Below are 13,788 nucleotides of genomic sequence, written 5' to 3' on the forward strand. Positions count from 1 at the left end.
AAATAGTTATGCATAACTAAAATTAAATTACACAATAATGAATTGATTGCTACTTTATTCACCAGGGCATCCCAAAGATTTTCATTCCAAAAATATATTTTATTTTTATTCCCTACCCTTCCCTGTTCCTTGTATTGCAATGCTAGTTATGAATTTATGAAGATGGGGACTAAAAAACTGATATGGAAAATGGAAAAAGTCCATCCTTGGCAAGTGGTTACAGTTATGCTAGGGGTTTATTTCATTTTTTATTTAGATTTAATGTTTTTATACTTCCTTCCTCTTTTAGTTAAAACAATAAAACTCTTGCATGTAGTTTTTTTTAAGTACCATATAGTGTTTTATTAAAAAAATATTGTAGTTACCTTTCCCAGAACTTTCCCAGATCCTAGCAGTACAACAAATTACACACTTATGACACATGGATGGTTTAGGCTGTCTTACCGCTTGTATTGCTCACTTTTGGTGTTGCTTCAGTTCCATTCTTTGTGTGGTTATTTGTTGGAGTTTGAGTAACAGCATCAGTTGTCTTTGTAACATCTGGGAAATGAATAAAAAACTGTTGAAGTAAAACAAAACAAAGCAATGTTCCTAAAGCTATAAGCATAAAACTTTCACTGTTTTTTGCACAAGGTCTACATGCTTATGAACAACATTAAAATTCAGTCACAGAATGAACTCATTAAACATCTTACCAGAAGGTTTAGTTGTCGGTAATACTGGTGAAGGTGTCAGAGTTGAGTGATTTCCTGCAAGTCAAAACATTTGATTATTTGCTGCATTGCCATGATTATAATTTCTGTAATAGAAGTGTTACTGTATCTTGTATCAGAATACATAACATTTTGCATAATATGGAGAATTTATAACATTGCTAAACAATGATGAATCCTAAATACTTCAATTCAACAATGGTAACAAATACTATAAGTAATAGAGATTTGGTTAATATCACTAAAAGCACAGTTGCTAGTGACAATTGTCTGTAGCAACATATTTCCATTCTGCCATTCCAGAAATTGTACAATAACTGTGGATATCATTTAGTTCTACTTAACTAGAATTAAACGACAACAATGAATAAATGAATGATAGCTACTTTTATACTACAGCAACCAAAAACTTTCGATTCCAAAAATATATTTATTCTTATTCCCTATAGGTCCCTTGTATTGCAATGCAAGTTGCTCATTTCAAGTGTTATGCAGGATCAGGGAACGGTTGGGTGACACGGACACAGACAGTGGACTGTAAGGCTCAACCCCTTTCCCAGCTGCCCTTGCCTACCTGCTCTGGTAGTAGGAAGACAACTGGTCGATGTTACCTTTCTGTGCCAAAGTGCAAATACAAAGACAAGACAAATAGAGAGTTATAGTTATCAATTACTGGTCAGAACCGAGAGAAATATGCAGTACAAAAGCACTAGGCAGATGGTTAGTTAAGCAAAGTTAAAAGGGTCAAAGATGCCAGAATAAGCAAAGTGAGCCAAAATAAGACTATAGCAAACAAAGCGCACTGGGCCACAAGTCCTTATATAAGAATCCATAACACCAATTTTGGAGGTGATTGGATCAGTTCTCTGATATCAGACAGGGTGGCAATGAGAGTGGGGCTAGATTCTGTCAATCACAATAGGTTAACTGTTGGTGAACCAGAGCAGAGCAGAGATTGCATGTGAGAGATGGGTATGGTGCACTTCAATCAAGGTTGCCAGAAAAGGGAATACACCAGTGTTCAAACAGTAAAAGATGGAACAAAACAAACTGACACTATAAGCGCATACTCAGCGGTACTTTAGGGACAGAGTAGGATGCAAGCACAGAAGTAACATCAAGAACCCAAGCACAGATTATCTAATTCTTTTCATGAGAGCCCCCTCCTCACTCCCGGCATTAAATACTGTCAGGCACCAGGGTTAGTGGACCCACTGTACCACCATGGATGATGACATTAGTTGACACCTGGTAGCGGAGTCTAAGTGGCACCCGGTTTTCACCAGAGCCCGCCACAAAGCGAGTTGGACTCGCTGTAGCGCGGTACCTCCAGGTCGCTCCACAGGCCTGACTTTTTCTGTGGTGGTGGCCAAGGTGAAGTACAGAACCGTGAGGCGGTCAGGCAGGAGGTCAGGACAGGCAGCACAGGATCGGAGTCGGGGATGTAGCAAAGGTCAGGACAGGCAGCAGAGAAGTGAAGTCAGGAACGGAATCGAGGTCACAGCAAGAAATGACAATAAACGCAGAGGACATAGGGCACAAGCTTTCTCTTAGGCACAAGGCACGAAGATCCGGCAGGGGACACAGGAAGGGGCTGGACATTTAACAGAGCGGGCAGCCGGCCAGCCCCAATTATCGCCGTGCTGGCCCTTTAAATCTTCGGAAGCCATCACGCGCACCGGGCCGCCAGAGCCATCCCTGGAATGCAGCAAGTAAGACAGACAGCGGAGGACCTAGGGAGCGGAAAGGGGCACAGATGCAGCTGCGACCCGGGACATGGGTTGCAGGAGCACCCATGACAAATATTTTGCATAAGTTTTAGAGACTTTTTTTGTAAAGACAAGGGCATAAGAAGATAAAAGAAGATTGGATCCTGCCAGAGGGGGCACACACCAGCATGGAAGTATGCTTGGTTTACAGTCCTGGTTGTAGATTTCCTTTATCTTTTGCTAATTTCTGCAAAGTACAACTTAAACAGTACTGAAAAAGGACACTGACACAACAAAACACAACTTTGCCTTTTCCTGAGTACTGAATATATTTACAGTGGTTAAAGTCATTCTACTGGCACTGGGGGCTGAGATAATGAAATACCGGTGTGGTACTTTTTCATTGTTAGAAATCATCTGTGTCATTTGGATATTGTAAGGGTATTCATCCTCTTGAACCACATAAATGCCTGCAATTGTAATATAAATGATCATAACAGTCTGAATAAAATGTAGCAGCGGTAATTTCTAATGGGTCATTATGTACAACAAAATTGAATAACACAGTTCTCTGCCTGGTCATCTGCAATTTATGTAAATTAACAATTTGTAAATTATTACAGCAGTTAAAAAAGAAGATACAATAGCTACAACATTATAATAAACAAGTTATAAAACTAAGTAAAGTGTATTAACCAGTACAATTCTCTAATGAATAATTCAGGCTCATTATTGAATATAATAAATTTAAGGTTATTCGAGGACAATGATAAAACGAAGCAGGCACTGTATGATATACATAATTTATTAGTATATCTTCCACAAGCTGTATGCTGTATTCTTTACATTTTATTAATGCATGCAAATAAAGCCATCTACGAACCTAAAGAGTATTGTTCTCTAGAGCTTAGGTTATGCTATCCGCTCTGTTTTGTTTGTGTAGTATTACATATTTGCAAGTTGTAGACATATGGGTTGATGTTAACTACCGAGAAGTAGTTAACATTCAATTCCTTGTATTATAAGCTATTCTAAAAAATCTTTTTTGGGGGGGTGTTGTCGAAATTATTTCAACATAGTTATTACCTAAAACTTTTAGGGTATGTGGACATTTGTATACCACTGAAGACAAGAGATTTGATGGGGAGCAGGTACTTAATTCCTAGGAGCAACAGACTTCCGAGCCCAAAGCCAATTCTGCTCATAGCTTTTATAAGTTCAGCTCTAAGTTTCACTGTTCAATGCACCAGGAAATATTATTTTTACTACAATGCCAAGAGGTTATGTTTTTTTATTTCTGTTCTGCATCACTAAACATTTCTTTTAAATGTTTTGGCCATCATTTTTAGACTTTTTCATACACTGGCAGTTGGCCAAAAGTTCCTGAGATGCAAATGTAAAAGTTGCTACCAACTAAATAATATACAGAAATAAAACTATTTGATAAAATTCTGTATAAAATTGCAACATTTATATGTACCGTATTTTTTGCCCTATAGGGCGCACCGGACTATAAGGCGCATTAGTCCGATGCGCCTTATATATGTAATAATTCCATATATAAGGTGCATCGGACTAAAAGGCGCGGGGTCCGGGGGCGTGGCGGAGGTCCGGGGGCGGAGCGGAGACCCGACGGGACGCGGCGACGGGACGCGACGCCGAGACGAGGAACGCGGGGAAGGTGAGCGGGGAAGGTGGAGGAGGGCAGCGGACCATACTTACATAGGTCCCCGCTACCGGAGACAGCAGATCTCCAGCGGGAACTGCAGACCACGCGGCAGAAGTTGTTCGTGCCGCGTGGTCTGCAGTTCCCGCTGGAGATCTGCTGTCTCCGGTCTCCGGTAGCGGGGACCTATGTAAGTATGGTCCGCTGCCCAGCGCCATACATAGGGCGCACCGGACTATAAGGCGCACTTTGGATTTCCACGGAAATCCAAGGCTTTTAAGTGCGCCTTATAGTCCGGAAAATACGGTATGCAAAATTCTCTGTAGATTATTTAGTACTGTAAGAAATAGGTTAGGGATCGCCTTTGCTGGAGTCAAAGGTCACGCTTCTTTTTCCATCAATTCGAGGCAAACAGCAGCAGGTAGCTATAAGCTGACTCTGGGTCAGGTTAATGGTAGAAGATTGCAAGAAAAGAAACAAAAAACATTCACAAACAAAACTCCTTGCCTGTTCGGCACTGACTATACAAAGTACAGCCCTAACTAACAACTGGGGGGCTTCTCCCTGCCAGCTAACAAACACAGCAGTATTGCAACCTTACTTGCATGTGGCTCTCACACAGACAGGCCCTGTGTCTCCAGGTAGAGAGAGGGAACTGCCCACCTGACTTTCCCTAAATACCTTCCTTCTGAACACCTCATTAATTAGGCAACAGGTGAGTCTCTGGACTGCTACTTCACATATGAGAGGAACCTTGGAGAAATATACCTCCCCTCCACAACCTGTCCTGCACAGGTATCACAGTACGTAATGATCAAACAAAACCACCAAGACCAACATATTTGGGAATGCTAACTTCATGAGACCATCTTTGCAAACATTTGCTTGGATTACCTTTTTTTTCTTCCTAGTGTGACATTTAAAGCACACCTGTCAAATGATTTCATGTCATAATGAGAGCAGAATATGATTTGAAATTTATATAGAAAAAATCCTGAAAGATCTCCTAGGAGAGGAGCTTTTTTGTGTAGATAAGATTTTAAAAATACATAGATCAATCAAGTCTAACCAGTAATCCTAGGTGTTTATCCAAAGGTGAAAAGTGGAAACCTATACAAGGCTGATTCCAGTAGTGTAAAATCCCTTTCTATCCCCAAATATGGCCAGAAAAACTCTCCAGATTATCATTAACTACAAAATAACATGACCGATGATATTTTGTACTCAGTAAAATCATCCAGGCCCCCATTGAACATGTACAAAGTATCCACCAAAACAACCTCCTGCGGCAGAGAGTTCTATAGTCTCACTGCTCTTACAGTAAAGAACCTTTGTCTATGTTGATGGTAAAATTGCCTCTCCTCTAGGCGTAGAGGATGCCCCTTGTCCTGGTCACAGGCCTAGGTATAAAAAGATCTTTGGAGAGATCCTAGTACTACCCATTCAAACAATTGTACATTGTTATGAGGGCTTCCCTTAGCCGCCTTTTTCTAAACTGAATCATCCCAAGTTTGATAATCAGTGCATTCGTAAGCATCCATTCCCTTAATAATCCTGGTTGCTCTCCTCTGCATCTGTTCCAGTCCTACTCTGCCCTTTTTATACACTGGTGCCCAAAACTGTGCACAATATTCCATGTGTGGTCTGACCAGCGATTTGTATAAGGGCAAAACTATCTCCTTATCATGAAAATCTGTTCCTTTCTTGATAATTTTATTTGCCTTATTAGCAGCACCTGGCACTCACTAAAATAATGATTACCGTCGACCAATACCCCTAAGTCATTTTCTGCTGCCGAAGCTGGACTGATTTCTAATAGACCCCTGCTGATGCTGTATTATATGGTCATTACCATTAAGACAAACCAGAATAGCATTCCTAACCAATTAGATATTTTTCCTTACAACAGATTTTAAACACGCAGGTCTTTAGTTTTTGGGATTTTTTACCCCTTTGGAATATTTATACAACATTTTCTATGTGCCAGTCATGGGGAACAGACCCTGTCTTTAAGGATCCTTCAAATATACAAAAATAAAGGTCTGTGTTATTTGGTATTTGTGAGAATTTGTCATCTGGACCCAGTGATTTGTCTATTTTGTTCATTTTAAGGTCTTGCAGTACTTTCTAATGCTCTGCAAACTTTCAAAAACAGCTTTTATTAAGGAAATATTTTTTGTATTGTATATCTATTTCATCATTCCAATATTCCACCTGACTCTGGTTTCTATGGTAACCTGTAAGCATTGTTGTTGTACCTCTGCTCAGTTAGGAATATTTTGTTCTGGACTGTTGTGTCTCCCATTGTTAGCACTGAATATACTTTGTTCAGCACAATCAACTTGAACTGTTTGTTTTTTCATTTCTAAATTGTATAACTGGAAAATTACTAGTAAAAGGAAATTCTCCATCCAAGAATTTGATGTAATATCGTTGGTAATGTCATGTAATGTTATATTAGTCTATACAATTCTGTCGTGAGTGAAATAGGAGAAGGGAGCTAGATTCACATTGACAGTCACATAGAGACCATCCTGCAGCCTTTAGTAACTGTTTTTTCGCACCCTATCGAACTGTATTACCAGTGGCGTAACTAAAAGCTGTTGGGCCCCAGTGCAAACTCTGTGCTGGGCCCCCGACTATTATGTATGGTTTATAGTACTGGTCTTCTCATATGGGAAAGTGACACCATAAGGGTCCCCTAAACCTCTTGGGCCCTGGTGCGACCGCAATTACTACTACTGTGTGCTCTACTTTATGCTACTGTCTTCTTGTGTAAGAGATATAGAAACCTAGGTACTGTATATGGAAAATTTCTCACCCTACAGGTATGGACCCAACAGAGGGATAGCGTATGAAAATGCAGTATACAAGTCATAAAATCATAACATATACTTCCTAGAATATTGTGATAAGTAACTGTTGAGCAGTATCAAATGCTGCCAGTCCTATCAATGGTATAAAAGAAGGACTATGGGGGACAGGGGAGAAAAAGGGAGGTCTTTACAGTCAAACTTATTTTAGTGTGTATTGTATTTTGTTAAAAAAAAATCATTTATGGGTGTAGGATATGTTGTTTGTGCGGGGGCAGTCTGTTATTGGAGGATGTGGGGTCTGTTTATTATCATTTATATTAGTTTGTGGGTGTGGTTTGTTTTTGGTTATTAATAGGTTTGGCTGCGATATTTGAAAAATTCGTTAGGCAGGGCGTTGTGGTATGGTGTTATTTAATTATTTTGATGCATGTTACATTATTATTTAACTAAAAAAGTGTGCTAGTTGTGAATGGGACTTGACCGGATGGTGATTTATACAACATATACAAAATATTTACATCAATGTTTGGTTTATGTTATGTATTATTGTTATGTTTTATACTTTATGTTTTAATAAAAGATCTACAGGCAATCTTATACCTTTCTACACTTTATAAATATCATGTATTTATTCCCTTACTTAGTTTCATGTTAGTGGGTAGAGTGTTTGTTTGTCTTTTGGTAGGTGGTGAAAGGGTAAAATCTCTGAGTTGTGGGGTGGCCTATCACTTCAATACATGTTTATTATTGGACAATTGTTGTCAAATTAGTTGATTAAATTTGTATTAGAAATTGTACTATTATATAGAGTTATACAGTGCAAGATGCTACAGTAAATACAATATTTGTATGGACAGTTTGCTTACCAGTCTTTGCAGTAATATCAGTTGGTGTAGCACTAGTAACAGCAGAAGTTGTACGTAAGACACCTGTAACATCAAATGAACCAAGTGACCATTAAGTTAATGAACAGTAAATAGTCAGTTTAGCCAATGTTTAGCCAATGTTTAGTAGTTCGGTTTCCTTCTTGCCCTTATCAACCAAACCTTGTTTCTTTATAAAAATGCAATACATGACTGATATGCATTTTCCAACATGTGTATACTCTGTTTGGCCTTATGCCCTGCACCATCTAATGTCATTGTGGTTTGTTGTTTTGAAGTAAAGTGGCATTTGTCCTTAGCAAAGAATTGCTTCAGTGTGCCAAGAAGGTTCCTCAAGTTAACAGGAAACCACAGGAATTTGAAAATAAGTTGTTGAAAGCACAATAAGATATTTAGCTCATTTATATGTATTTTTAACCTTTAAATTAAGAGAGAAAAAAAAATATGGTGTTCTTGCAGTAGAGCCATGAACATCATATCTACCAGTAGCTCTGTTTCCTTTTACACTACCCCTCAGGGACTAACGGCTGCCTGTCTTTGTCTTGTTTACACCTGTTATAGGAAAATATGTTGCTATAGATGGAAAAGATTTAGACTTCCCCAAGGCTACATCATTGGTTTTCACATATCTAGGGCTAATGGCTATTATTCTTCATTTTATCAGACTATGGCTTTTTTACCTTTTTGGCCACTTGAATAATAGTCATGTTATTAAAGGAAAATCTGTAGTAATCTTGTAGTAATCTTATAACTGTAATGAAGGACCTCCTTTCTAAAATCAACAGTTAAAATTATGCTAGTGAGCCATATGTTATAATTATGCTAATAAGCCAGAAGGGCTTTGGGGGGCATTGCCAAAGCCCTTCTCTGCTGTATCTTCACAGTGCAAAGGGGGAAGTGCCTTCTATATAGAATAGTATATGGACTACTCTATTGAATATGGTTTCTCTCACATACTCGCTTGGTTTGACTCAACTTGCTGACCTTAACTTTGGCTTTGCCTTCTCACTATCCCACACATTAGTCAGCATAAGGGACAACCATTGCTTGGGGACCGCTATCTAGAGCTATTGTCAAGGGGGAGAGGGGGGAGTTTCGCATTTCATCACATTTCATTAAAGCCTTTCATCAAGCAAACATTTTAAATGCACACAGTGGAATTATTCTCAATGCTAGAACAAGAATAAACAAAAAACTTACTCAGTTTTACGACTTAAATGATTAAAGTACATTAAACTTTTTAATTAGTAATACCAAAATATATGTTAAATACTTTAGCAATGCAATAAATATTCTACAGTGCTTACAATCAAGACATTATATCTACAAAGAAGAAGGATCGGCACTATCCAAAAGAAATAAGCCAAACACACTAAATACAAAGAGGCAGATTTCTAAAAAGTGTCCTAAGTTCAGACAGTGCAGAGTAAGACAAGACAGTCTTATCCTGCACCAGATTTATAAAAGTGTTTCATGCTGGATGATAAATCTGTCCTAGTCTAAGTCTAGTCATACTCTGGCTTACTTTACCAGTAAATTAGGACACAATTCTGTCAGGTTAGCAGTATTCCAGGCGCACTGACCTTTTTTTGGCATGAGACCACACTCACTTTTCAAATCCACGCCCCTTTGTCGAGTTAGTCGTAGGAGAGCCAGAAAACTGTCTAAAACTCGTTATAAATGTGGTGCAGACAGTTTTTTTAAGTGCAAACTATGACAGAATTATTTTGTGGACAGATTAATAAATCAGCCCCAATGTATATACAACCAAAGAGGCAGTCATGTGTCATGATTAAAAGCCCTCTAACAAATATCCAAAACATGTACAATAGATATGCATGCATGTATATGAACAAGCTCCTGGCAAATAATGCATGTATATGTGTATATAAATTTACTAATGGAGAGTAACAGTAGGCAATAAATGACCATGTAAATGAGCTTTAAGTGTAAAAGCTGCTAGACAAGCAGAGATAATATAAAAAAGCATATTCCAGATGCATGCGGGAACTGAAAAGTAAATGAGAGGCGGGCAGAGTCCCCACGCATATCTTTAGGGGTAACTAGTGGAGAAGATTGTCTTCTTAAAAACCTGTTATCCGAAAATGTAAAAAAAATCCTTACTCATAACACGAGGGATTTGGCATCTAGAAGGAAGCCAACACCCCTATCTCACGTTAAAAATATGTCCACACAAGCGCAAACTCACAGTACTTCTGGGTTACCCCGGTCATGCAGTGCGCACGCGCAAGGCAGCCTTCGATATACATGGAATCAAGAAGACTGTCTGTTCCCTCAATTTTGTAATTTGTGGTATCCGTTGCGTGCTTGGAGACCTTGGTTTTCTTTTTTTTCTATACTTGCTGAGTTTAATAATGTTATTTTTAATCTTGAATATTTTTCAAAGGGATAAAACTGATCGGAAAAAAAACACTCAAAGGTGTACACCACCAAAATATGAACAAAAATTAAAGGGGGAACAGAGAAAGAAGGGAAGGTGTAAGTGTAGTTAATACTGTAAGTGTAGTTAATACTTTGCTAATGTGTCCCCCAAAAATATTTTTAGAATCTTTAATATTATTAGCTTGTCAGGAAAAATGGTTCTCCCCTATATCTTGTGAAGGGGGAGGATTCTAATGTTGGGAAAGGAAAGGGTTGTATGTGGTGATGTATTTTTAACACAGCCAGCTTATCATTGTGTATGTATTGACACTAGGTTTGCAACATTGTTACACAGATCAACTCCACACACATAAGCCTATTCCTTTATTTATCTATCTTTATTTGCAAACAAGGCTATATGCAGTGAAATAGTTTCTGGTCTAGCCAATTGTTCTTGTGTTTATATTAACATTTAGATTTGCAACATTGTGACATACACTCACCGGCCACTTTATTAGGTACACCATGCTAGTAACGGGTTGGACCCCCTTTTGCCTTCAGAACTGCCTCAATTCTTCGTGGCATAGATTCAACAAGGTGCTGGAAGCATTCCTCAGAGATTTTGGTCCATATTGACATGATGGCATCACACAGTTGCCGCAGATTTGTCGGCTGCACATCCATGATGCGAATCTCCCGTTCCACCACATCCCAAAGATGCTCTATTGGATTGAGATCTGGTGACTGTGGAGGCCATTTGAGTACAGTGAACTCATTGTCATGTTCAAGAAACCAGTCTGAGATGATTCCAGCTTTATGACATGGCGCATTATCCTGCTGAAAGTAGCCATCAGATGTTGGGTACATTGTGGTCATAAAGGGATGGACATGGTCAGCAATAATACTCAGGTAGGCTGTGGCGTTGCAACGATGCTCAATTGGTACCAAGGGGCCCAAAGAGTGGCAAGAAAATATTCCCCACACCATGACAGCACCACCACCAGCCTGAACCGTTGATACAAGGCAGGATGGATCCATGCTTTCATTTGTTGACGCCAAATTCTTACCCTACCATCCGAATGTCGCAGCAGAAATCGAGACTCATCAGACCAGGCAACGTTTTTCCAATCTTCTACTGTCCAATTTCGATGAGCTTGTGCAAATTGTAGCCTCAGTTTCCTGTTCTTAGCTGAAAGGAGTGGCACCCGGTGTGGTCTTCTGCTGCTGTAGCCCATCTGCCTCAAAGTTCGACGTACTGTGCATTCAGAGATGCTCTTCTGTCTACCTTGGTTGTAACGGGTGGCGATTTGAGTCACTGTTGCCTTTCTATCAGCTCGAACCAGTCTGCCCATTCTCCTCTGACCTCTGGCATCAACAAGGCATTTCCGCCCACAGAACTGCCGCTCACTGGATGTTTTTTCTTTTTCGGACCATTCTCTGTAAACCCTAGAGATGGTTGTGCGTGAAAATCCCAGTAGATCAGCAGTTTCTGAAATACTCAGACCAGCCCTTCTGGCACCAACAACCATGCCATGTTCAAAGGCACTCAAATCACCTTTCTTCCCCATACTGATGCTCGGTTTGAACTACAGGAGATTGTCTTGACCATGTCTACATGCCTAAATGCACTGAGTTGCCGCCATGTGATTGGCTGATTAGAAATTAAGTGTTAACTAGCAGTTGGACAGGTGTACCTAATAAAGTGGCCGGTGAGTGTAGATCATGCTGCTAGACTTCACGCACAGAAGCCTGTTCTCTTGTCTCAGGCTGGTTGCAGGCAACAATGTGAGAGTGCAGCAGTGTCTATGGTGATGATTTGTTACCCTCCTATGAGGCATTTCTCCAATCTTGCTGCTGACTCCGTGCCTTTCTATAAAAGCACAGTCTGTTTGTGATCTAGATGGGAGTGGTCCGCTGGCACTCAGTAATTCTATCTACCACAGAGGATTTGTCAACAACCAGTGTGACATTAGGTAAGCGCTATCCCTCAATTGTACTGTCCCTATATTACAGTGGGACTGATTGTCCCAATGCGCATTTCACCGATTAAACTCGTCGTCTTCTTCCTCGGTGAAATGCGCATTGGGACAATCAGTCCCACTGTAATATAGGCACAGCACAATTGAGGGATAGCGTTAGTGTCAATAGTGTCCATACATACACAATGATAAGCTGGCTGTGTTACAAATATATCACCACATACAACCCTTTCCTTTCCCTATCCCACTATTAGAATCCTCCCCCTTCACAAGATATAGGGGAGAACCTTTATTTTTCTGAGCAAGCTAATAATATTAAATATTCTAAAAATATTTTTTGGGGAAACATTAGCTTAGCCCTTTGTCTCAACACGAGAATATACGTGTATTACAGTGGTGACTTAATTTTAGCGTGGAATACACTGCTTAATAGTACCTCAAACGTTTAGGGGTTATATTCCTCATTTTTAATTAGTAATTAATAAAAGTGGTATTAACTACACTCACACTTTCCCTGTTTCCCCTTTTTTTGTTCATATTTTGGTGGTATAATCTGGAATATAAATTTGTTCTTAAAGAATATGATAGGTCACCTCCTTATGATATTATGAAATATTTTGGTATGTGTAAATGATCTGTTTTCCGGAAGATATGATGGATAACTCTTAATTGTCTGCATATTTTTTTGTCTACTATCTAGTATTTGGTGTGATGTGTGTGTGTTCATGGGCCCATGTGTATGTGTGAGTGCGAAAGGAGGTATTTGTATAGATGGATGTTCTTTTAATATTATAGTTTATGAATTTATTTATTTAATCTACCGTATATACTCGAGTATAAGCCGACCCGAGTATAAGCCGAAACCCCTAATTTCAACACAAAAAACTGGTAAAACCTATTGACTCGAGTATAAGCCGAGGGTGGGAAATGCATTGGTTACAGACTCCCAGTATATAGTCTGCCAGCCCCTGTAGCATACAGCCTGCCCAGCCCCTGTAGTAGGAAACAAAATAACACTGTGCTCATCTTTCCGACGTCCCCCATATGTCCTCTTCTGTCTCAGACTGTCTCAGACAGAAGAGGACCTATGATGTCAGATGATGTCAGAAAGGTGAGTTTTGACTTTATTTTTTTAGTTGACTCGAGTATAAGCCGAGTTAGGGTTTATGAGCACAAATTTTGTGTTGAAAAACTAGGCTTATACCCGAGTATATAAGGTAAATGATTCTTGTACAGGCGGTCCCCTACTTAAGAACACCTGACTTACATCCTAGTTACAAACGGACCTCTGGATTTTGGTAATTTACTGTACTTTAGTCCTAGGCTACAATAAACAGCTATAACAGTTATCAATGGTGTCTGTAATTAAGATTTATTGATAATCCTGGTTCTTATGACAACCCAACATTTTTAAAATCCAATTGTCACAGAGATCAAAAAAATTTTGACTGGGGTTAGAATAATAAAGTATAAGGTTCCGACTTACATACAAACTCAACTTAAGAACAAACCTACAGACCCTATCTTGTATGTAACCCGGGGACTGCCTGTATTGGCTATTTATTAAACTTGAGGCATATAGCAATGCTATCAATTGTTGGATTGCACATATCTATAAGAGTTAGCAGTCGTAATCTAC

General features: G+C 39.3%; 1 protein-coding gene across 3 annotated transcripts in view; it reads right to left on the reverse strand.

Annotated features, from left to right (window-relative positions):
* The window catches only part of EMCN (endomucin), an 85,821-nt gene that overhangs the window by 49,743 nt on the left and 22,290 nt on the right, over positions 1-13,788 (reverse strand). For all 3 annotated transcript variants that reach the window (XM_072118471.1, XM_072118487.1, XM_072118479.1), the window contains exons 3-5: positions 7,771-7,833; positions 696-749; positions 445-540 (exon numbers count right to left, since the gene is read on the reverse strand). In XM_072118471.1, the coding sequence (XP_071974572.1) occupies positions 445-540; positions 696-749; positions 7,771-7,833 (213 nt within the window). The remainder of the gene's footprint in view (positions 1-444; positions 541-695; positions 750-7,770; positions 7,834-13,788) is intronic.

Source organism: Engystomops pustulosus, chromosome 1 (assembly GCF_040894005.1).
Source record: "Engystomops pustulosus chromosome 1, aEngPut4.maternal, whole genome shotgun sequence".
Lineage (NCBI taxonomy): Eukaryota > Metazoa > Chordata > Amphibia > Anura > Leptodactylidae > Engystomops > Engystomops pustulosus.